Source organism: Salmo salar, chromosome 13 (genome assembly GCF_965601325.2).
Source record: "Salmo salar chromosome 13, fSalSal1, whole genome shotgun sequence".
NCBI lineage: Eukaryota > Metazoa > Chordata > Actinopteri > Salmoniformes > Salmonidae > Salmo > Salmo salar.
Genome location: NC_138303.1, coordinates 42,257,405 through 42,283,540, shown reverse-complemented (window position 1 = coordinate 42,283,540; position 26,136 = coordinate 42,257,405). Strand labels below are relative to the sequence as shown.

At 43.7% G+C, this 26,136-nt stretch overlaps 2 protein-coding genes across 5 annotated transcripts in view; both read left to right on the top strand.

The window, feature by feature from the left end:
* LOC106567104 (6-phosphofructo-2-kinase/fructose-2,6-bisphosphatase) overlaps positions 1–4,814 on the top strand; it is a 31,834-nt gene extending 27,020 nt beyond the window's left edge. For 2 of the 4 annotated variants that reach the window (XM_014136000.3, XM_014135999.3), the window contains exons 10-14: positions 1,711–1,815; positions 2,817–2,946; positions 3,122–3,184; positions 3,254–3,318; positions 3,427–4,814. In XM_014136000.3, the coding sequence (XP_013991475.3) occupies positions 1,711–1,815; positions 2,817–2,946; positions 3,122–3,184; positions 3,254–3,318; positions 3,427–3,486 (423 nt within the window). In that variant the 3' untranslated portion in view covers positions 3,487–4,814. The other 2 variants (XM_014136001.3, XM_045693267.2) reach the window with 2 other exon arrangements.
* A 231-nt stretch (positions 4,815–5,045) lies between these two features.
* Positions 5,046–26,095, top strand: LOC106567105 (inter-alpha-trypsin inhibitor heavy chain H6). Its single transcript, XM_014136003.3, has 18 exons — positions 5,046–5,884; positions 10,593–10,628; positions 16,180–16,334; positions 18,660–18,770; positions 19,055–19,302; positions 19,529–19,698; positions 19,845–19,961; positions 20,098–20,269; positions 20,454–20,932; positions 21,139–22,366; positions 22,936–22,968; positions 23,150–23,167; positions 23,361–23,408; positions 23,527–23,550; positions 23,693–23,743; positions 23,864–23,977; positions 24,236–24,640; positions 24,789–26,095. Exons 1-18 carry the CDS (start codon positions 5,762–5,764, stop codon positions 25,046–25,048), a joined length of 3,792 nt encoding a protein of 1,263 aa, XP_013991478.3. The 5' UTR covers positions 5,046–5,761; the 3' UTR covers positions 25,049–26,095.
* Positions 26,096–26,136: the final 41 nt, after the last annotated feature.

The window sequence follows — 26,136 nt, the reverse complement described above, 5'->3', positions numbered from 1 at the left end:
TGGTTTAGGTTCTATGTTTTCTATTTCTATGTTTAAATATAGTTTTCTATTTCTATGTTGGTTTTTGGTAGGACCTCCAATTAGAGGCAGCTGGTTGTCGTTGTCTCTAATTGGAGGCCATATTTAGTTGAGGTTTGTTTCACTTGTGTTTTGTGGGTGGTTATTTCCTGTATAGTCTCTGCACCTTATGGGACGGTTTCGTCGTTTGTTTCTTTTGTTTAAGTGTTATTTCTAATAAATTAAGAAGATGAGCACTTTACCCGCTGTGCCTTGGTCTGTCCCTTTCGACGCCTCTGACAGAACCACCCACCAAAAAAGGACCAAGCAGCGGAAGAAGGAGCAGCAGGAGAAATATTTGGAGTCGTGGACATGGGAGGAGATCTTAGACGGAAAGGGACCCTGGAGGCAGGCTGGGGAGTACCGGCGACCAAGGGAGGAACTGGAGGCAGCAAAGGCAGAGCGGCGCTATTATGAGGCGCTGTATAAAGGCAAGTGTGAGAGGCAGTCCCAAAAACATTTTTTTGGGGGGGGCACACGGGGAGTTGGGCAGAGTCAGGGTGGAGTCCTGAGCCAACTCCCCGTGCTTACCGTGGGGAGCGGGTGACGAGGAGAGCACCGAGCTACGCAGAAATGCGCACGGTGTCGCCCATACGCACGCACAGTCCGGTGTGGCCAGTAAGGGCTCCGCAGCGTTGCCGGGCAAGAGTTGGCCGGCAGCCAGGGAGAAGTGCGCCGGTGCAGCTCATCTGGCCACCAGTGCGTCTCCTCGGTCCAGCTTACCCTGCGCCTGCTCTACGCATGGCAGCCCTCACTCTCCAGCACAGCACAGTTCGCCCGTGCCGGGCTACAGTGACTACTCAGCCAGGACGGGGTGTGCCAGCCCTGAGTTCCAGACCACCGGTGCGCCTCCACGGCCCAGTGTGCCCCGTGCCCGCACCCAATCTCCTGTAAGTCTCCCCAGTCCGGGGACACCGGTCCCAGCTCCACGCAGGAGGCCTCTAGCGATGCTCCTCAGCCCGGAGCTTCCAGCGACACTCCTCAGCCCGGGGCCTCCAGCGACGCCCCTCAGCCCGGGGCCTCCAGCGACGCCCCTCAGCCCGGGGCCTCCAGCGACGCCCCTCAGCCCGGGGCCGGTGTAGCACAGGGACCGTCGTTGACGGTGGCCACCCTCCCTTTAAGTTTGGGGTTGTTTTTGTGGGGTTTTTGTTTTTGATTTTGAGGTGCATTCGGGATCTGCACCTTTGGGGGGGGGGGCTACTGTCACGTCCTGACCAGTAAAAGGGGTTATTTGTCATTGTAGTTTGGTCAGGGTATGGCAGGGGGTGTTTGTTTTGGTGTTTTTGGTTTAGGTTCTATGTTTAAATCTATTTTTTTATTTCTATGTTGGGTTTTTGGTAGGACCTCCAATTAGAGGGAGCTGGTTGTCGTGGGTGGTTATTTCCTGTATAGTCTGTGCACCTTATGGGACTGTTTCGTTTGTTTCTTTTGTTTAGGTGTTATTACTAATAAATTAAGAAGATGAGCACTTTACCCGCTGCGCCTTGGTCCAATCCTTATGACGCTTATGACAGTAGTAGCCTACTGAGCTAAAGATAAGGCATTACCCCGAAGAGCTAACAGAAGTTTTTGGGTCTCAGGATAGGTTACTCATCATTGTGTGTGCCTGTACCACTCATTGACATCTTCCCTGCACCGTCCGTTCCTCGTCAGGGTGTGTGTGAGGAGTTGACGTATGAGGAGATCCAGGACAACCACCCAGAGGAGTTTGCACTGAGAGACCAGGACAAGTACCGCTACCGTTACCCCAAGGGAGAGGTAGGACCCGTCTTAATTCACCACACATGGCATTGCTCACCAAATACACACAAAATATACATACACTGTACATTACTCTCAGACATACTGTAGCGACCTTAGTACTGTACATACCCTAGCGATCTTAGTATAACACCTAGCGATCTTAACACAACACCTAGCGATCTTAATACATCTATCGATATTAGTATAACATCTAGTGATCTTAATACATCTATCGATATTAGTATAACATCTAGCGATCTTAATACACCTATCGATATTAGTATAACATCTAGCGATCTTAATACATCTATCGATATTAGCACAACACCTAGCTGTAACGGCTGTCTTCAGGTAGAGAGGATCCAAACCGCAGCAGGAATGTGGATGCTCATCTTGAATATTTATTTTAAATAAAGTGAACACCAAAACAACAAAACGAAGAACGACAGACCAACAGTTTAACAGGCTATACTTACTACAGCAGTGCTAAAGACAACTACCCACAAAATACCAAACCAAACACACACCTATATATAGGACTCTCAATCAGAGGCAACTAGAAACACCTGCCTCCAATTGAGAGTCCAACACCCAATCCTAAACATAGAAAAACTAAACTAGACAGAACATAGAAATACATACAAAACACAAATCCTCTGCCACGTCCTGACCAAAACTAATACAATTACTCCCTCTGCTGGTCAGGACGTGACACTAGCGATCTTAGTACAACACCTAGCGATCTTAGTACAACACCTAACGATCTTAGTATAACACCTAGCGATCTTAATACATCTTTCGATATTAGTACAACACCTAGCGATATTAGTACAACACCTAGCGATATTACCTATAACATACCTATATTATCTGTCTCTGGGTTGATTCACAATGCTGAGCCAAGCCGAGCTGGAAAGGCAAGAAAGAAAATGTAGTGTATGGTTCAGGTTGGTGCAATAGTGGGAAAAATTTCTTATTTTTTGTTGGTCCGATTATTTTTCCTCTCTCTACTACAGTCATATGAAGACCTGGTCCACCGTCTGGAGCCAGTGATTATGGAGCTGGAGAGACAGGAGAATGTGCTGGTTGTGTGTCACCAAGCTGTCATGCGTTGTCTGCTGGCCTACTTACTAGACAAAACCGCAGGTACAGTTGGACAACAGTTCAACAATATATGGGTTTATTTGGTATTGTCTTAAGATAATGAAGCTTGTCAGGTCAAAGATAATCACAGCACCCAGAACCAAATCTTGCATGTGCGCTGGTTGCAAGGCTGTCAGGAGAGACTAGGTCTAAGATGTACAACCTTTTCTCTCCACAGATGAGTTGCCATACCTAAAATGTCCTCTTCATACGGTGCTCAAACTTACACCGGTGGCCTATGGTAAGTTGTTGTCAAATGAATAATTTCATAATTTCAATTTCACTCATGGCTCTTTCGCTCCTGATACAGGATGTAAAGTGGAGCATGTTTTCCTAAATGTTGAGGCAGTCAACACGCACAGAGAGAGACCTGGGGTGAGCTTTACAAAACATGTACATTTATTGCAAGCACAATATTTAAAAAAAAGTATAATAGATTCCGCAAATCTAACACTGACTCCATTTGTGTTATTGTTGTTGTAGAATGTGGACGTATCTAGAGAACCAGAAGAGGCCTTGAAGACTATTCCTGACCACTTTTGAATATGATTTAGAGCAGGGGTGGCCAATTCCAATCCTCGAGGGCCTGATTGGTATCACAGTTTTGCCCCAGCCCCAGCTCACACACCTGACTCCAATAATCACCTAATCATGATCTTCAGTTTAGAATGCAATTTGATTAATCAGCTGTGTTTCCTAGGGATGGAGAAAAAGTGTGACACCAATCAGGCCCCCGAGGACTGGAGTTGCCCACCCCTGATTTAGAGGATATGGACTCTAGGACCATAATTATGCTTTAAACTTTATTTTCAATCAATTATGACTGCGTACCTTTTCAGGTTAAACCTTGTCAAACGCAGCAAGTGGCAAAGGGGGAAAAAAGACAAGGGAGAAGACTGGATGAATACAAGATCAAATATGACAAACCCCACTGCCTATAAAAACACTGAGGGGGACAATTGACTGATTTCTTCCTCCTCTGTGGCAACATAGGCTAAAGTCAAGTACTGAATGAGCATGTGTTGTTTATTGACCTATAATGTGCAAGCAATATGCCTCGGTCTGCTCAATCTGACCCTGGTGTCTCATACCAGACATTTAGTGAAGCGCAGTCAGACAGGTGGTGTCAGAAGTAGTTTGGCACTAATGTGAAAGTGGCCCAACATGTTGTCATTCAAACATTTTCTCAGGCAATTCTTACATTAGGCTGCAGGATAAATGATCATACTTAAGTGAAAGTAAAGTTCAAAAGGTCATCCATTCTAGTGAACTGTTATAGGTCCAATGCAGCCGTTTTAATTGTTTTATGTACCTTACTGTGATTGTTTAAAAACAATTTAAAGAAACAAAAATAGATTCTTAGCTAAGACAAGTTTCTCAAGCAAGAATGTTGATAGGACTGTCTGTTAGTGGTCTGACTGGGGAAGGGAAAACTGAGAACTAGCTGTTATTGGCAGAGAGGTTTGGAACTGGCTTTGTTATTGGTCTATTAACTAATTTACCACCTGGAGATGTCACCAGGCAGGCCAAACTCCGTCCCACCAAAACAGGCTGACATTTCAGGCAGTCTTTTCAAACAGTTCTTACACTAAAAGGAATTATCATCTAGCAGATGCTCTTCTCCAGAGCAATTTACAGGAGCAATTCGGTTTAAGCACCTTGCTCAAGGGCACATCGACAGATCTTTCACCTAGTCGCCTCAGGAATTTCAACCAGTGACCTTTCGGGTTCCTGGTCCAACACTCTTAACCGCTAGGCTACCTGCCGCCTCATTTTCACAATTTCACAGTATTATTCCAACCTCATAGTGTGGAAATATATAAAACACAGGGAAATCACATTTGACTGAATAAACAAATATTATGTTTGGAGACATTCTGTGATTATTGATGATACTTATGTGGTAGCTAGGTGTCAGAAACACAATGTTGGTTGCAATTAAACTTTGCTGCAGGAGTCCCTTGGCTTGGCTAGATGTGCAACACTGTACTGATCACATATTTTTGAGTCAACATGTTGACAATAAGTATATTTGTGACAAACGTATAAAATAGCACAATTGTTAAGACAAAAAGTTTATTAAACTGAATGACTGGAACTAGATTGGTGAAATAGTAAAATTAAAATGAATTGCATAACCAATTTTAGAGATCTGTTTTGCAGATAATTGAAGCTTTAATTTATAGGGTCACATATTGAGCTTTTATATTCTGACTATTCAAGAACGAGTGGGGTAGCCTGTGTTGGAATATAATTTGGCCAAATGGTAAAGAGATGAGAAAAACAAATGTCTCATTTGTATGTCAGGGTGGGATATCCTATATTTTATTCGGTCCCATTTTGGAATTGAGAAAGGGGCGACAGCAAAGAGAGATTGGAATGTTTTTCTTTCAAAATTGTCGACATTCATTGGTTAATAATTCGTCATTTCTATTCATGCTCACTAACCGATGGCAACAGTCCGCGAAATTTCCAGTATGTACACGTAAGGAGGGACACCCTATTGAACTCACAGGGACTCAACTCCTGCAATTTTTGTGCGCACTGATATTCTTTTACATTTTCATCTGATTATCTGTCTGTCAGATATAAATTATAATTCTACGATTTATTTTCTGTTATTATATACGAGGTTTCAAAACTATTAAAATAAAGGGGAGGGAGATGAACGAGTCGACTGCCTCTTGAAAAAGAACTAGTAAAATGTGAGGTTTGTTCTACCTCGTCCTGCGTACCTGCACTTGATCTCTCTCACTGACTGGCAACCTGAGACCACTGGCAACATAACGTTTTTCATCTCGGGAGACTAAAAAGTATAATGAACATGGGGAAAGTGGATTTAAAAATCCTGTGTGTTTTATTTTTCTTCGTGATCTCAGTGCAGAGGGGATTTTCAGAGGAATGCGGAGCACGCCTGGGAGCAAAAGAAATACCTTTACAGGTGCGAATGATTTTATCTTCCTGTTGGGACGAATAATATTGGAAACTCTTGGAAAAATAAAACGTACTTAGGATAGCCTCACAAAATCATGTTTAAAAAAAAAAAAATCATATTAATGATACCTGTTCAACGAAAAATGTATTCCTCATACAAGGCAACATTCATTTTTGCACGCAATATGTATTTGTTGCACTCAAGTGAGGGGTAAACTATATAGAAGATGTACAGGACTGCACGTTACTATAGGATGGATGGCAGATGTGAATACAATTATGCATTGGAAACACACATGATATAGCCTACACTATACAGTAAAGCCTACATTTACATGAATTAAAAATAAAGTTTCAAATACCCCAAAAAATATATAAAAAAATGTTCACTTCAGAAGGAACCACTGTACATTGAAAGGTGTTCCTCTCTTTAATAAAGGTCAACTGCCACTTCGAACCAACATCTCTGGTTTTAATCGGCTTATGTGGCATCGATATGAGTCAGAAAAGTTAATAGCCTAGAGTCAAAATTAACTACAAAGTGTAAATAGCATACTTTTGATAATAAAGTCAGTCTCATTGAAACGGAATTTTGTGATTTACTGGAGGGTTGGGTATGGATTACAACTTTACATAGGGAAACTCAATTGGAATCGTATTTACTCCCATTATACGTTACCCATGCGTCCACTGTTAAGGGTTTACCATGAATTTGACAGTAATTTACAGGCAGCTCGGTGGCAAGTCAAATTACGTATTTAATATTACAGTATACATTCTGTAATATACAGTATATGGTATCAAAGCATGTACTGTGTACTGACATACAGTACAATACTATAAAATGTCCTGTATTATACTGATAAGTCAATGCTACCATAGTTTGAATGAATGAACGAATGGATGATATTAATTCAGGGTAGAGTTTGTATTTCATAGTATGTTACTGTAATTACAAGGGATGGTTGTAAGCAGGTTGGCTGCTAGGTAAAGTGTTCACACATTACAGTATTAATCAAAATGTAGGGTTTTATATCACTTTCACTTCTAGAGGCCTTAACAAAGGCTTCCTAACTGGCAGAAACTACAGGAAAAACAGACCAAAAGGACATGGCAAAATGCTGAACCATTTAAGGTATAAGACTAGCTGCCTCTGGGCTCCCGAGTGGCGCAGTGGTCTAAGGCACTGCATCACAGTGGTAGCTGTGCCACTAGAGATTCTGGGTTCAAGTCCAGGTTTTCACTTACGGGTGCAACAAATATAGGCTCTTGTGCCTCAAAATATGTTAATGATCCAGAAACAACAATGCCACGTACCCACTAATGGTGAAAAGGTTTTTGGCGCTCCCAAGATATGGTATGGTACTACAACCTGTGGGGTCGAATTACAGTACCATTCGAAATACACCAATTTTCCCACAATGACCATAATTTACAGTATGCTGCCGTAAAACGTGTCAGAGTTTTTTTTACTGTTGATAATACCTACAATTACCGTATATATTACAGTTTTCCATTACAGTGTCGTCAATGGACCGCGCAGTGCATTCTGGGCGATTCTGGGTCAAGGAAATCACTCTTTCAAGGAGTGAATGTGAGTGAAAAGGCGGTGAAATGTAACCGAGGTCCACGCTTTTTTGATGAGTAACCTTGCTGGAGACTTGAAGACTTGTGTTAGCTTCCTGAACTCATCCCTATGGGCTTTAGCTAAGTAGACTAATAGTCTTGTGACATGCAGGAGATCCGGGTTCAAACCCAGTCAGTCACAAGAGCAAGATTAAATAGGAAGTGGAAAAGCTATCCTTAGAAGGGCTATGACAGGGCTATCAAACTATATTCTTATGGGGGCCAAATAAAACATTTTGTCACACTCCCTTTTAACGTGTCCTGCACTTCATTGAGGAAAACAGAAGGCACGACCATGTTAGAGAAAGAGTCTTAAAGAGTCTTTTAGGAATGGGTCATAATTGGGACGTGGTAAAGTTGGACTCAGGTGCAGAGAAGAGACCAGACGAGGAATCAGTGGTTAAGGATAAACATAATACTTTACTGAGAAACGGGAGCCGCAGGATCACAGTACACTTGAAAAAACAATAAACACTATAAGTCTCAAACTCACTCAGGAAACAAATGCACACGGTAAACAATTCAAGTTTCTGCAAAGGACAACAGAAAACACTCTTTTAACAGGGAAATCATAATGAGTAAATTGGGACAGACCTGAGTGTCGTTAACATCTCTAGGACGGTCTCTGCCGCCCTCTGGTGACAGGTGGAAACATGACAATAATAGCTTATTGCCCAAACAGAGCCAAATTCGTAGGAAGAAAATACATGTAACATGCCACATTGGCTTCGGAAACCTCCAGAAACCTGTTTAACAAAGATAGTTTTTGATTCCAGCGGTTCTCTTCTACCATTCCTTGCTGACAAAGTACCAGGATGTTGTCTCTGGTTTTGAATCTTAATTTAAAATACTGAGTTTGAAACTGAATCTGAATGCATCTGAGAAGTTGAATATATGAAACTTTGGTAAACTTGAAATTATAGTTTGTAAACTTGATACACAAACGAAGGAATGCAATATATACCATATTGAAACTCAATATAAAAATATTCATTTGATCCAGTTTTAAGTGAATGTATTAATTCAATGATTTAATTTGTGCATTACAAATAAAACAATATTGAATTCAAATGCAGTTTTTGTTGGCACTGAAATTTCTCCCTTTGTGAGATGAAATCTACACCTTTGATTGGGATGTTATAAATCCTTATTATTTAGTTGCATGATTTTTCAATTTTAAAGTAATTATTTCTATATAGCCTACACTTTCTCGCTCTGAACTAACTTGAGTGGGGCTGGTGTGGCTTTGTAACAGCGATTGCTAGAGCAGCCAGACTTTCCCGACTCAACTGTATGCAGTGCACTGAGTAGTTTTTCATGCACATTTTTTAACTTGAGATGTACTGCACCAAATACCTTAGCTACAGTAGATGTAAAATTGCATGAATTACAGATCAAAAATGAATTACAGATTTTTTAATTCTGGTTATTTTAAGGAAGTGACTATTTTGAGGAAGTGGAAATGTTGTTGCTACGGTGACTCAGGAGGGACAAACAACAGTACCTGCCAGGGTACGATATGCGAACATAACACAAACACATCAAACCACACCCCCGAGATAACTCTCATTTTGGCTTTAGTCATGGTCGCTTGCATTTCTTAATGGGCAATCTTCAAAATGAGGCCAAATCAGGAAGTGCAGTCGCCCTCTAATGTTATTTGTTTGTGTTGTATCTCCAGGATATGTGATAATGGATTGACACAGCAGTGATTTGTGAGCAAAACGAACATTTGAAACCGAACCAGTGCACCTCACTATCCCTCTGTGTACAGTGACAGCATTTGTTTCCAGTCCCCCCTTCATTCATGAATAGCTTTGATTCAGCCTATTTTGACACAGAAATATTGACCCAACCCCACACATAGATCCTGGAGATTAATTTAAAAGGAGGGGATTTTGTAAACCAACTACAGTACTTGGTAGTATTTTGTTACTTTTCCAAGACAAGTTGTCCTCTTATATACAATTTCTTATATTAGATAATGACCTAAATGTAAAACATTTTAAATCAGCATATTTCCAGATTACAGTAGTACAAATGTGGGTACACAAAATTGGGTAGAAGGTTAAATTACATAATAATGGTGTGGCGGGTTGAAAGTCTTTGAATGAACAATATAAATCTACTTTAACTCAATACCTTTCAACCCTCTACAATGGCTTTAGGGTAACTGTATGATCTTAAAACACTGCTATAAAGCTGTTATAAATCTATTAAAGGCCCAGTGCATTCAACAACGTCAATTACCTGTGTTTTATGAATATTTCCACACTATGAGGTTAGAATAATACTGTTAAATTATAAAAATGATGATGCCATCTTTGTGTAAGAGCTGTTTGAAAAGACCGCCTAAAATTTCTGCCTGTTTTGGTGGGATGGAGTTTTAGCCTGCCTGGTGACATCACCAGGTGGTAAATTAGTTAATAAACCAATAAGAAAGAGAGTTCCAAACCTCTCTGCCAATAACAGCTAGTTTTCAGTTTTTCCCTCCACACTCAGACCACTCCCAGGTAGTCCAAGCAAAATTCTTGCTTGAGAAATTGCTCTTTGCTAAGATGCTATTTTTGTTTCTTTTTGACCATTTTAATTTAAAACAATCACAGTAAGGTACCTAATTGTAACTCAGAAATGATTTGATATTGAGATAAAAACAGCTACATTGGCTTTTAAGCTTTACACAATGTTCAGAAGGCCTCAGCTTGTTTTAATTAAATGTTTCCAAACTACAGGAGTCCAGCAATATGTTACTGTCAGGGCCCTGGTGTGTACATAACAAACTACAACCTTGTATTCTGCTCTGCTGCGCTCAAACCCTGTAGCTCTGCTGCGCTCAAACCCCATAGCTCTGCTGCGCTCAAACCCTATAGCTATGCTGCACTCAAACCCTATAGCTATGCTGCACTCAAACCCTATAGCTCTGCTGCACTCAAACCCTATAGCTCTGCTGCACTCAAACCCTATAGCTCTGCTGCACTCAAACCCTATAGCTCTGCTGCACTCAAACCCTATAGCTCTGCTGTGCTCAACCCTATAGTTAGGATTCATTACACTTTTATTAACTTTCTCTGTATTGTTTTTCTCCCCAGAGAGTGAGACGCCAGAGCAAACCAGCAAAACCGTTGGTGAGTATGAGCTACATGGAATGTCCCATTGGAATGTATCATTGCCGAAATCAGTAAGATATCTTACTGGTACGGCTTCGCACACGTGCAACAACTGCCTATGTAGATGGGCTGTGATAATATTGGAAAGCATTCACTGAACATTGATCCCCTTCTAAATCATATCAATATGTGTGGCGGTCACTATTCTGCAGTAGACGGAGGCTGGCACTAAGACAGAATTGAATGAGCTGTATTCCGCCATAAGCAAACAAGAAAACACTCAACCAGAGGCGGCGCTCCGAGTAGCCGGGCGACTTTAATGCATGGAAACTTAAATCCGTTTTACCAAATTTCTATCAGCATGTTAAATGTGCAATCAGAGGGAAAAAAACTCTGGACCACCTTTACTCCACACACAGAGACGCATACAAAGCTCTCCCTCGCCCTCCATTTGGCAAATCTGACCATAATTCTATCCTCCTGATTCCTCCTTACAAGCAAAAATTAAAGCAGGAAGCACCAGTGACTAGATCAATAAAAAAGTGGTCAGATGAAACAGATGCTAAACTACAGGACTGTTTTGCTAGCACAGACTGGAATATGTTCTGGGATTCCTCTAATGGCATTGAGGAGTACACCACATCAGTCATTGACTTCATCAATAAGTGCATCGATGACGTCGTCCCCACAGAGACCGCATGTACATACCCCAACCATAAGCCATGGATTACAGGCAACATCTGTACTAAGCTAAAGGCTAGAGCTGCCACTTTCAAGGAGCTGGACTCTAACCCGGAAGCATATAAGAAATCCCGCTATGCCTTCCGACAAACCATCAAACAGGCAAAGCATCAATACAGGACTAAGATCGAATTGTACTACACCGGATCTGACGCTCGTCGGATGTGGCAGGGCTTGCAAACCATTACAGACTACATAGGGAAGCACAGCCAAGAGCTGCCCAGTGACACGAGGCTACCAGATGAGCTAAACTACAGTTGAAGACGGAAGTTTACATACACCTTAGCCAAATACATTTAAACTCAGTTTTTCACAAATCCTGACATTTAATCCTAGTAAAAATCCCCTGTCTTAGATCAGTTAGGATCACCACTTTATTTTAAGAATGTGAAATGTCAGAATAATAGTAGAGAGAATTATTTATTTCAGCTTTTATTTCTTTCATCACATTCCCAGTGGATCAGAAGTTTACATACACTCAATTAGTATTTGGTAGCATTGCCTTTAAATTGTTTAACTTGGGTCAAATATTTCGGGTAGCCTTCCACAAGCTTCCCACAATAAGTTGGGTGAATTTTGACCCATTCCACTTGACAGAGCTGGTGCAACTGAGTCAGGTTTGTAGGCCTCCTTGCTCGCACACGCTTTTTCAGTTCTGCCCACACATTTTTTATAGGAATGAGGTCAGGGCATTGTGATGGCCATTCCAATACCTTGACTTTGTTGTCCTTGAGCCATTTTGCCACAAGTTTGGAAGTATGCTTGGGGTCATTGTTCATTTGGAAGACACATTTGCGACCAAGCTTTAACTTCCTGACTGATGTCTTGCTTCAATATATACACATAATTTTCCTCCCTCATTATGCCATCTATTTTGTGAAGTGCACTAGTCCCTCCTGCAGCAAAGCACCCCCACAACATGATGCTGCCACCCACGTGCTTCACGGTTGGGATGGTGTTCTTTGGCTTGCAAGCCTCCCCCTTTTTCCTCCAAACATAACTATGGTCATTATGGCCAAACAGTTCTATTTTTGTTTCATCAGACCAGAGGACATTTCTCCAAAAAGTACGATCTTTGTCCCCATGTGCAGTTGCAAACCGTAGTTTGGCTTTTTCATGGCGGTTTTGGAGCAGTGGCTTCTTCCTTGCTGAGCGGCCTTTCAGGTTATGTCGATATAGGACTCGTTTTACTGTGGATGTAGATACTTTTGTACCTGTTTCCTCCAGCATCTTCACAAGGTCCTTTGCTGTTGTTTTGGGATTGATTTACACTTTTCGGACCAAAGTACGTTCATCTCTAGGAGACAGAACGCGTCTCCTTCCTGAGCGGTATGCCGGCTGCGTGGTCCCATGGTGTTTATACTTGCGTACTATTGTTTGTACAGATGAGCGTGGTACCTTCAGGCATTTGGAAATTGCTCCCAAGGATGACGCAGACTTGTGGAGGGCTACAATTTTTTTCGGAGGTCTTGGCTGATTTATTTTGATTTTCCCATGATGTCAAGCAAAGACGCACAGGTACACCTCCAAGTGACTCACATGATGTCAATTAGCTTATCAGAAGCTTCTAAAGCCATGACATAATTTTCTGGAATTTTCCAAGCTAAAGGCACAGTCAACTTAGTGTATGTAAACTTCTGACCCACTGGAATTGTGATACAGTGAATTATAAGTGAAATAATCTGTCTGTAAAGAATTGTTGGAAAAATTACTTGTGCCATGCACAAAGTAGATGTCCTAACCGACTTGCCAAAACTATAATTTGTTAGCAAGAAATTTGTGGAGTGGTTGAAAAATTTGTTTTAATGACTCCAACCTAAGTGTATGTAAACTTCCGACTTCAACTGTACTTCTATGCTCACCTCGAGGCAAATTACACTGAAATATGTTTGAGAGTACCAGCTGTTCTGGAAGACTGTGTGATTACGCTCTCCGCAGCCGATGTGAGTAAGACCTTTGAACAGGTCAACATTGTCACAAAGTTCGTCGTCTGAGGAGGAGAAATCATCGGACCAATATGCAGCGGTTAAGGTGCTCATCTTCTTTTTATTTAGAAGGGAAAAAATACTCATACAAAACAAACGCCGAAAAACAGTCCCATAAGGTGCTCAGACTATACGAGGAAACAACCACCCACCAACACAAGTGAAAACAAACACACTTAAATATGGCTTCCAATCAGAGAAAACAACGAACAGCTGCCTCTGATTGAAGGTCATTGACAAAACTAACATAGACATTGAAAAACTACAAAACCCACATAGAAATAGAAAACATAGAACATCAACCAAAAACCCCGAAACACACTAAACAAACACCCCCTGCCACGCCCTGACCAAACTACAGTAACAAACAACCCCTTTTACTGGTCAGGACATGACAACCATTCACAAGGCCGCAGGGCCAGACGGATTACCAGGACGTGTACTGCGAGCATGCGCTGACCAACTGGCAAGTGTCTTCACTGACATTTTCAACCTCTCCCTAACTGAGTCTGTAATACCAACATGTTTTAAGCAGAACCACCATTGTGCCTGTGCCCAAGAACACTAAAGGTAACCTGCCTAAATGACTACCGACCCGTAGCACTCACATCTGTAGCCATGAAGTGCTTTGAAAGGGTGGTCATGGCTCACATCAACACCATTATCCCAGAAACCATAGACCCACTCTAATTTGCATACTGCCCCAACAGATCCACAGATGATGCAATCTCTATTGCACTCAACACTGCCCTTTCCCACCTGGACAAAAGGAACACCTATGTGAGAATGCTATTCATTGACTACAGCTTGACGTTCAACACCATAGTGCCCTCAAAGCTCATCAATAAGCTAAGGACCCTGGGACTAAACACCTCCCTTTGCAACTGGATCCTGGACTTCCTGACGGGCCGCCCCCAGGCCGCCCCCCACATACGCCTCGCTGATCCTCAACACAGGGGCCCCTCAGGGGTATGTGCTCAGTCCCATCCTGTACTCCCTGTTCGCTCATGACTACACGGCCAGGCATGACTCCAACACCATCATTAAGTAGGCCTGATCACCGACAACGACGAGACAGCCTATAGGGAGGAGGTCAGAGACCTGGCCGTGTGGTGCCAGGACAACAACCTCTCCCTCAATGTGATCAAGACAAAGGAGATGATTGTGGACTATAGGACTGAGCACGCCCCCATTTTCATCGAAGGGGCTGCAGTGGAGCAGGTTGAGAGCTTCAAGTTCATTAGTGTCCACATCACCAACAAACTAACATGGTCCAAGCACACCAAGACAATCGTGAAGAGGGCATGACAAAACCTATTCCCCCTTAGAAGACTGAAAAGATTTGGCATGGGTCCTCAGATCCTCAAAAGGTTCTACAGCTGCACCATCGAGAGCATCCTGACTGGTTGTATCACTGCCTGGTATGGCAACTGCTCGGCCTCCGACCACAAGGCACTACAGAGGGTAGTGTGAATGGCCCAGTACATGGGGCCAAGCTTCCTGCCATCCAGGACCTCTCCTCCAAGCGGTGTCAGAGGAACGCCCGGTGTCAGAGGAACGCCCTAGTTCTCTCTGCTGCCGCACGGCAAGCGGTACCGGAGCGCCAAGTCTAGGTCCAAGAGGCTTCTAAACAGCTTCTACCCCCAAGCCATAAGACTCCTGAACATCTAATCAAATGGCTACCCAGACTATTGCATTGCCCCCCCACTAAACCCTCTTTTACACTGCTGCTACTCTCTGTTGTTATCATCTATGCATTGTCACTTTAATAACTCTACCTACATGTACATATTATCTCAACTAACCGGTGCCCCCTCACAATGACTCTGTACCGGTACCCCCTTGTATATAATCTCGCTATTGTTATTTTACTGCTGCTCTTTAATTACTTGTTACTTTTATTTCTCAATCTTATCTGTATTTTTTTTTAAACTGCATTGTTGGTTAGGGGCTCGTAAGTAAGCATTTCACTGTAAGGTCTACACCGGTCTTAACCTCCACGTGTGCTAGAGATTATTTTTTGCCAGTTGTATGCCCATAAGGGAGAAGACAAGCCTACATTGTTTTACTAGCAATACAAGAAACGCTTCACATTAAGCCCTTTGAAATAAGCCAATCCTGGGACTTTAATGACATCTGGATAGGAACATGATGATCAAACATGCCAGTATTAGGTTATGAGGAAATCATGCTGTGAGTGTAGATCTAGCTATCACTCTCATTGCAATCTGTATTTTTAACCTGTGTGCCACACAGAGTGAGAAACCCTGTAGTGAGAAACCCTGTAGTACTGTATCTCAGTGGAGCCATCATTTTATTTGATGCTTTGAATGTTGCCAATGATAGAATGTAGATCATCAAGCAATCGGTCTCCGGTGTATCAGAAAGCTTGTCCACTGTCTTTGATACTGGTAAGTATTGAGAAACAGGTCTGTTTGTCTCTCAGTAGCTCAGGTCTGTCTGTGTCCCGGCCTTGCAGTAATGTGGCCCAGCTGACCAGATTGGCCCCAGCAGGGCCCAGAATTAGCCAAGTAAACAACGGGGTGGGAGGGATATCTTGCAGAGTGTGGCTTTGTAACATTTGTCTAAACTTGTCAAGGCACTGAAGCCTGGTTAAAAAAAAGCCTAGTAATACTTGGATTTTCATTTACAAAAGAGCCCCATCAGTACTCAAACCTGCATCTCTGCAACTGTCAGTCAAACACCTTAGCAATTACACCAAGAGGTCCAAAGCTCTTGATGAGGTCGCTATTGGCTTTGTACTTGGGTAGCTATATAACGATTTCATCAGATCAAATGTGTATGTTCTTTGCTGACTGTTTGCTGGATTAATCTGTTCCCAGCTGAAGGTGACAGACTACCATGTGAGGTGTTCTGTCATGTCTCGCTACGCCCACACCACCATCCAGAGCTCTGTGTGGAACCAGCTAGCTGTCACCAAGGAGGCAGCCTTTGAGGTGGACCTGCCCTCAGCAGCATTCATCTCCAACTTCACAATGTGAGTCAGTCACACACTTTAAGTCAAGTGAAGTTTACTTTATTATCCCAAGAGTAGGAAATGCTGTTTTTTGTACCCCTCACTCACACAAGCTCACAGGCAGCAGGAGAGGCTATGAGTGAGAACCAGCCAGTTCCCTCCCTCCCTCCCTCCCAGGTAGTGGGCCTATAATCAAATTAATTGTTCCTTCCCTTGGAATGATGTAATCCCTCTATCCTGGGTGCCAGTATGTTTCTTCTCTCTTGCCAACTCTTGCTGCTTGACGATGAGTGACAAGGAGTTGGCATGATAGCACAAACAGAATGGCACTCGGGCTAATATTCTTCAGGATCAAAAATACATTTCTTTTTGGCTGTGAAGGGGGGTAAAGTATAAGGTAAGAGGTCCTAGATAAAAAAAAAAAAAATAAAGTTAAAAAAAGGAGTGTAAAGCTTGGTAGTAAATAAACAAAATAAATCCCAAATGCCAGTCAGGTCTGCGGTTTCCGGACAAACTCCCCAAAATAAACATTAAAGACCCAACGAGGAGCCGGAGCCTGGGGTTGGGCTTGGGTCAGAAGAGGGAGGCGTCTGGGGGATCTTAAAAGCAGATGAATACCATGCTTTGTAAATATGTCAAAACGTTAGTAGAGAAAATGACAGAAGCATGCCCTGTTTTTTCCCCCCTCTCTCTCTCCTGCGAAGTTTACCAAGGTACATATAAACAAGCCAAAGTACACATACTACGCACACCTGCACGCACACACATGCAAACACATACTGACACACATAGCCAACACACGCCACACACATATCCATTTACATGTAGTCAAATGGGGGATGTAAACTCTTGAAAATAGACAGTTTTACATGCGGACTAACTCTCTGATGCATGCATATAATATCACACATCTCTCTCTGTCACACGTACGAGCACACACACACACACAAGCTAGCACATTTGGTTCCTTGGAAGTTGTGGGAATGTACACTACCGTTCAAAAGTTTGGGGTCACTTAGGGTTAGGGTTTGATAAGAAATACAGTGTAGACATTGTTAATGATGTAATTGACTATTGTAGCTGGAAACGGCTGATTTTTAATGGAATATCTACATAGGCGTACAGAGGCCCGTTATCAGCAACCATCACTCCTGTGTTCCAATGGTACGTTGTGTTAGCTAATCCAAGTTTATCATTTTAAATGGCTAATTGATCATTAGAAAACCCTTTTGCAATTATGTTAGCACAGCTGAAAACTGTTGTTCTGATTTAAAGAAGCAATAAAACGGGCCTTTAGACTAGTTGAGTATCTGGAGCATTAGCATAGGACGACCACGCTCTCACCAAGCTCTAAGAAACATTTGGTTTTCAGAACGTTATGTGCTAGCTGGAACACACACACACAACACTTCACCAATTAATCCAGAAGGAAAATAGCTGTGGTGACTGTGTTTCTTTAGTTCAGTGACGTTTCACAACGTGGGACTGAGGGCCTTGTGTTCTGTGTGTAGGTCACTCATGTGCAGCCGTTCCCAGTTCCCACTCCCTCTCAGCCACACATACATACAGGCCCCTCTATTTTCCACCCTGCTAAGCCCACCATTTCCTTCTGCTCTGTGTCCGGAACAAGACCTGCTTCAAGGCTGGAGATTTATTTTCGTTGGTCCCTGTTGGTTTTTATTTAAATATATTTTTTCAAAGGACATGACCTTATTTTAGCACTTCATCACATGATGACAGGAAGGCGGTGAGAATTTAGGAACTGTATGGTTTGCATTAGGGTGTGTGAGCTCTGGTCCAGTTTGGTTGGGAAATGGTTGGGGAACAGTTGGGTATAGAGTAGGTTCTCCAGGGGCCATGGAGGGGGTTTCCGAGTGTTATTTTTCAGTTATCATGGGTGCGTCTCAAATCCAAACACGTAAGGGTCAGGTCAAAAGTAGTCTACTAGATGGAATAGGGTGTCATTTGGGATGCAACCATGATTACTGAAAAGAGATCATGCAACACCCTGAGACCCTTTCATGGCCTCCGCAGGACCTACACCGAACCATTTCCCAACCAAATCATGGACCAGAGCTCATGTTTTCAGAGGGAAATGACTCCCTCCTCTCACCCTTCGCTTCACGTGAATCTGTAAACCAGCATGATTCATGTTTGTCCTCCATCTGAGTCTAACACAAATGCTGTGAAGTATGTTATTGCTTTGTAACGTGTGACTAATAATGTAAATAGTTGCAGTCAAGGAAAGTAAAGGAAACCTAGATATTTTCCATCCATGAGACCAATGCATGTTTCTTAACATAGTCTGACCATTGCGAGTTACCTCATTCTTTCCTCTGCCTCCAGCACCTCCAATGGCAAAGTGCACATCGCCCAGGTGAAGGAGAGGAGTGCTGCCAGGAAGATCTATGACGCAGCCAAGAAGCAAGGGAAAACAGCTGGACTCGTTGCCACCAAGTCAGTCTGAAAAAGTATTTCATACCACAATCACTCTTTGATATGTGTTTTATTTGGATTTCTTTGTTTTATGTGGGAAAAGTACAACAACACATCTGTATTCTAGACATATGGACACCCGTCACCCACCACACCCATTTAAATCTTTTAGCATTTCTACTCAGATCAGTTGTACTTGCCTGCTTCAAATTCTTTCCATTTCCCCATGGTTTTCCAAGTCATTCTTTCACCAGTTACCACCGCCACCACTCCAATACCTCTCTCTTACTGTGTCTTCATCTCAGGGAGAGGGAGATCGAGAAGTTCCGCATGGCGGTGAGTATTTCCTCTGGGAGCCGGATTTCCTTCTCGCTGTCCTACGAGGAGCTGCTGCCCCGCAGGTTGGGTCGCTATGAACTGATCCTGGGCCTGAGGCCTGGAGGACTGGTCACTAATCTCACCCTGGATGTCAGCATAGCAGAGAGGACAGGACTCAGCTTCATCAAGGTCCTCCCGCTGAAGTCTAGCCGACGGCTCTCCAACACTGTCACAGGTAACATAGGAAAAGGCAGCAGTTATTCTTTATTGTCAAAGTTGTAGTGCTAGTTTTGATACAAGCAGCATGTTTGAGGGGATCAGTTTGAACAAGGCAAGTTGCATAATCACTCATCTGGATCACAGTAATGAGTAGTTATTGTATAGTAGGATGCAACATACATGTAGTATACCTCAAACATGCACAATGACAGGGTGTTCTCTGGTCTTCCTCTCCCATCCAGGTGAGACAGAAGCCCCAGCCTCCACTCAGATCCAGCAGAGCCCTTGTTGTGCCCATGTTCATTACAACCCCAGCCTGCAGCAGCAGAGCAGTGTCTCCTCTAAGGGGCTCAACGCTGACTACATCATCCAGTACGATGTAGAGCTCAGTGACCTCATGGGAGACGTCCAGGTCAGCACACGAAACACACATACACAAGCACTACACACTGTGTAGGCCCAAACTCTGCCATAACAAATACTGTACAAAGACGGTAATCTAGCGAGGCAATAATCTAATCCAATGAGGGATTATTCTCTTCTGTTGGCCTGTCTCAGGTGTTTGATGGGTACTTTGCCCACTACTTTGCACCTCGGGGGCTTCCTGTGGTCCCCAAGGATGTCATCTTTGTCATTGATGTCAGTGGCTCCATGATTGGCACCAAGATCAAACAGGTACAGTAGATGTTTTACACCTCTCACATTGCATCCAGCTACACCTCATTCATTTAGACAAGAATGACAACATTGACACTACATTTTATCAATAAAATTATAATTTCTCTTCTCGCTCTGTATTGGTGTGGACCAGACAAAGCAGGCAATGTCCACTATCCTGGGAGACCTTCGTGAAGGGGACCACTTCAACATCATCACCTTCTCAGACAAGGTCCTCACCTGGAAGAAGGGTCGCACAGTGAGGGCCACGCGGAATAACGTACGAGACGCTAAGGAATTTGTCAAGAGGATCATCGCTGAGGGATGTGAGTGGGATTGAGTCTGATGTGCTTGAATTGCATTATATCTGCAGCAACCTGACAAGACCGCTAAAACACTGTCTGTATTCCATCTTCTGTCTCCTCTTCTGCATCCTCTCTCCTCCATTTCTTCCACCTCCTCCACACCTCCCTCTCTTCTCCACGTCACCTTCCCTCTCTCCTCCTCCAGGGACCAACATCAACGCGGCCCTCCTCTCAGCTGCCCAGCTGGTGAACCCCTCCGCCTCTTCCCCCTCCTCGTCCTCTTCCGGTGGCTTCCGCCGGGTCCCTCTGGTCATCTTCTTGACGGACGGTGAAGCTACCATCGGCGTGACGTCCGGTGACTCCATCCTTAGCAACGCTAAGAGCGCTCTGGGCTCCGCCTCTCTGTTTGGCCTGGCCTTCGGAGACGACGCCGACTTCCCCTTGCTGCGGCGCCTGGCACTGGACAACCGTGGCATGGCGAGGATGGTGTACGAGGACACAGACGCCGCACTCCAGTTGAAGGGATTCTACGATGAGGTAGCCAGCCCGCTACTGTCAGACATCCAGCTGACCTACTTGGATGACCAGGCCTTCGACGTAACCCGCTCCCTCTTCCCCAACTACTTCCAGGGCTCAGAGCTGGTGGTCACTGGGAAGGTCAAGCCAGGGGTCAAGAATCTGAAGGTTGGTATCACATCATGTTGTAATTGTCCATTGTTTTTACCATGAGTTTTTGTAACATTTCATTTTTGGGGAAATATTGACATTGATAAAGTTTTTGCTTTCTTTGCTTCTCTTCTCTATTCCCTCCTCTTCTCTTCCCTTCTCCTCTCCTCTCCTCTCTTCTGTTCCTTTCTCTTCCCTTCTCCTCTCCTTTCTTCTCTTCTTAGGTGTCTCTGACGGCCAGTGACTCAAAGCAGAAAGTGAAGGTCGAGAATGACGTGTTGGTGTCTAAAGGAGAGGAGAATGTGACAGCCTCCTCCATGGGCTGCCCTGGGGGGATGGGTGGGATCTCCAGCTTCGTACGTCGTCTCTGGGCTTACTTCACTATCAAAGAGCTGCTGCTGGCCAAACTGAACAGCACCGACCTGGCCGTGCAGAAATTGCTGGGCGAGAAGGCAACCAACCTCTCCCTCAAGTTCAACTTTGTCACGCCTGTTACTTCCCTTGTTGTAGTCAAGCCTGATGCTGATGAAATTCCTACCACAGCGTCAACTACGACAGCTCAACCCGCCACCACAACCACCACTAAGCCCACCACCACCAACACCACTAATAGAGCTACTACAACAACCACAGTTGCCCACACTACTGCCACCGAAATAGTCTCCCCCATCCCTGTGAAAAAGCCCAGGAGTAACGAAGCTAAGCCAGACCCTCATGTCACCAAGCTTCCACCTCCCCAACCTCCACCTCAACCCAGAAAGGCCTCCACCCTACCCAGCCCAGCGAAAACAGTGGCTCCACCATCCCCCAAGAAAACCACTATGACTAGCACCCTCAGCCCCAGTGCCGGCAAAACCATCCCTGCCCCTCTCTCAGGAAAACCCCCCACCCCTCCTCCCAGCTCTCCAAAAACTGCCCCTGCCCCTCCCCCCCCCGCCAGGATATTCTCTACCCCCCTGGCCAACTCGCTCAAAACAGCTGCCGCTCCTGCACCTGGGAAAACCACAACCACCCCTCCACCCAACATAGTAAAGACAGTCCCTACCACATCACCCACCACAGTTAAGACTACAGTCCCTACAGCTGTGAAAACCACCACCTCCACTACCACCACCACCTCAGTCAGAACCGATCCAACCCCTGCTCTACAGCCTTGGAAACCCGCCACGCCCCTTCCCATCTCTGTTAGAACAGTCCTCCCTCCAGTTAGAATATCCCTCTCCTCCTCCTCTTCAGACAATGCCACCATGTCTGCCACTGATGCCCATCCACCTCAGGTCACCACATTCCTGTACAGTGTTCTGTCCGTCTCCCCTACTCCAGCTCCACAGGGCAGTAACACAGACCCAGTCTCAGACGTAGACCAGATTGCCACCTTTGTCTCTGCCACATTTTCCCCCATGCCAGGCATCACAGACGGGCCTAAACTGTGGGAGGCTGCAGGACTGTTGGGTTGGTATTCCACTGATCTTGGAAACCCAGAATTAAAATCTCACGTAATTGTGTCAAGTGCTCGATTAATTTCTGAGGGCAGATGTTTTAGAAAAGAGCGCAAGTTGGGCGGTAGCTCCATCCCTCTCTCTCTCTGCAAGTCTAGGGGCCAAATTTCCCCTCCTCTTCCAAAATGTTAAAGATGTGAGCCACTGTGATATCGTGATTTATCCAAATCATCAATTACAAAAACCAGCCCACCAGAACAATATTCCTTGTTAGTCTAAGCGTCCCAGTCTGTTGACAGATGCTACGATACCATTTATGAGATTAGTTTCTCGCTCTCTTGTCTATCTCACTTGGAACTTCAACTAATACAATGCAAAGTATAGTTGAATAATACTTCTCTTAAGGATACATTTTTATTAAATAACAGTATTGCATATTATATGAATTGTGTTGCATCAGGTATTGAACTTATATCTTGTACCTGTCTATCAGAGAAATATTAGTACAATCGAATGCAGCACTGGCACCATCAATCCACCATTTCTGGCTTAAGTGTGACATGTTCCTCTTCTTTCCACCAGATGTCTCCACTTCCATCCAGATCCATAGAAAAGGTGAATCAACCATACCAGAAGATTTCATCATTCTGCTTCAGCTCTGTTGGACAAATGTCCTGAAATATCATTATTGATATCTTTGAATACAAAGATAATGGATATGAGGTTAAAAAGTGATGAAGTAGACCTTTAGTGTATCACTGTGTCAATCTGTGTTTTCTCCATGTCTCTACCTTAGATATGGACCTAGTTAAAGGTGAGTTCCTTTCTTACTCCTCTGCCATGACAAACCAATTCATTGCAACAGCATGTATGTTGTTGTATCTTAAAAGCTGTCATTTCCTCCTATAGAGATTCTGATGAAAGCTCTCAGACCAGCTCATGGAGAGGATATGTTTTTACTGTGTCTGTCTGGTGTCTAATGATGACCATATGATTGGATCTTTTAGATTATGATGCAACCTACGACCAAGACTACGACCTCAACTATGATTCTTGTAAGTCACAGTTGACTAATATGTAGAACTATTTAGTTGTGTTGGCAATAGGGATACTTTGTATGTTTCTCAGTTGATACAGATATTTAACACGCTTTCGGAATTTGTATGTTTTCAGGGGATGAATCAGCGTTAAATCTTTGTAAGTATTTCATTGTTTTTTTCTATGTAGTCTAGCATAAGATCAATGTACTTCGGAGATGTTAGCAGGCTCTGATCTGTCATTGGTTTCAGTGCTTCAGAAAGATAAGACGTAGTCTCAGTTGTACCTGTTGTCCTTCCAGTGCCAGGCCCCACCTCCAGACTGAGTTCTGTCAGAGTCTTCTCCTCTTCTGGTAAGGGGCATACACTGTAACCAGTAACATAACATAACCAGTAGCATAACATATAACTGTAAAATTTGTTTCTCACCTTTGTCTTTATGTTCAATGTTTGTTTGTTGTTGTTTTTTTTAGTTGATGGAGACCCTCATTTTATGGTCCAGCTCCCCAAACTGAAACAGAATCTGTGTTTCACGGTGGACGGCAGGGCCAACGACGTACTGAGACTGCTGGAAGACCCAGAGAGAGGTTAGTCAGCACAGACTACAACAAACAAAAGTCCAGAACTGTAATCTTATATTAGTGGCATGTCATTGAATTTAAGCGATGTGCCGTATAATCTCATTTAGAAGGACCACGACATTTTACAGGCATACAGTATATTAAAATGGGATCACATTAAAGAACACATACATTCTGTAACTGTTGGAACGCACGCGCATGCGCGCACACACACACACACACACACACACACACGTTCACCCATGCCTTCCTCTTACCCTCAAGGTATCACGGTGGACGGTCATCTAATGTGGGCTCCGTCCAAGCAAGACGTAGAGGACCGCTCCCGCACTTACTTTGACAAGATAACCATCTCCGCTGCCATGGGCGGGCACGGCGGGCTGGGTGGCATAGTGATCACACTCTCATTGGACGCCGTGGTGGTGGAAGGGGAGGGACGGGACACCCTACCCACTAATCAGCAGGGATCTGTAACAAGGCAGGGCGTGGCGGTATCCATGGACACCACAGATGACATCCATCAGAGCTGTTGGATCGAGCTGGCGAAGGATATTTGTTTCCTGGTTCTGTTCCACCACTACAAACAGCCCAGCTACCTGCAGATGGCACACCTCGGGTTCTATATCACTGATGGACAAGGCCTCTCTCTTTCAACCAAAGGCCTACTGGGTACATTCCCTTTAATGTCTTTAAATTAGTTTCTTTGTCTTGTTACATACACCTGGCCCGAAAGTGTTCCTGTATAAAAGGCTATGGGAAAATACTATACATATATGTTGTGATTGATTGCCCTCTCATTGTCCCCTCTTTCCAACAGGCCAGTTCCAGCATGCGGACATGAGTGTGATGCCGGTGAAGGACCCTAGTGACACACCGCCCCAGCCTAGTAAAGAGGGGGTCCTATCTAGGGGAGTGCTGAGGTGGGGGGCGATACACGTACCCATCACCCTACAGGACAAGACCCTGAAGGACACAGTGAGGAAACGTCACCTGGGCAGGTGTTGGATCGTGCCCAAGGCACAGGTGGAGAAACTGTTGGGTCATCCATACCAGAGCTACGTGGTGGATAACATATAAATACTCTGTTCAAATGTCCATTCAGTATTAGCACACTACTTAGAATATACAGTGGGGAGAACAAGTATTTGATACACTGCCGATTTTTCAGGTTTTCCTACTTGCAAATTAATTACTTAAAAATCATACAATGTGATTTTCTGGATTTTTGTTTTAGATTCCGTCTCTCACAGTTGAAGTGTACCTATGATAAAAATTACAGACCTCTACATGCTTTGCAAGTAGGAAAACCTGCAAAATCGGCAGTGTATCAAATACTTGTTCTCCCCACTGTACTTGCCTAATACATTGCTTCATACTAAGTAGTATGCTAGTATAGAGATTGGAACCGAGCTACTCATCTAGCTACCACCAGCTCAAAGCTGGGCAGCTCAGGCCAATGGGAAACTACAGTGTCTCTGCAAGGACAAACAGCACTGGGACTAGTGTTCTGCTGGCTAGCCTTCAATACCAACATCACATAGTGGGTTATTACTCTCTCCTCTGAAAGTGTGCATGAATGCATGTTCATGATTATGAAAATGAGAGAGAGAGAGAGAGAGAGAGAGAGAGAGAGAGAGAGAGGGACACAAAGAGAGACAGATACAATGATAAACAAAGACAAAAGAGCGAGAGAAATAGAGAGAGAGAGAGATTGAGTCCAGTAAGAAATCTAAAGAATGATGAGGTAACAGGTGTCAGGCATGAAAAGATAATGTAGGTGATGGGATGAGGTCATTGCACCAGTGTCTTTCTGAAACAACAACAGGGACAGACCTCTTCAGCTGTTAACGTGGCAACAGTAAGATATGTTAATTGTCTCTATAGTTCTGCAGACAAATGCTGCTTGATCTTGACATACAGCTAAATCCAAACTCTCATTTGCAAAAAATCATATGCTTCATAAGGGCAATTTATAATTCCAATGTTACAACAAATATATGAATAGATCATTTGATTTTAGCAATGTGTAATTTTATATACAGAGGGTCAGAGTTGTATTTTAATTGTTTCAGTTTTATTGTGAAGTATAAGTTATAAAAGGACTAAATCTTATAACAAATTGTCTATGGAACTCGTCGTGGTCTTATTGGAGTAGTTTTACACAA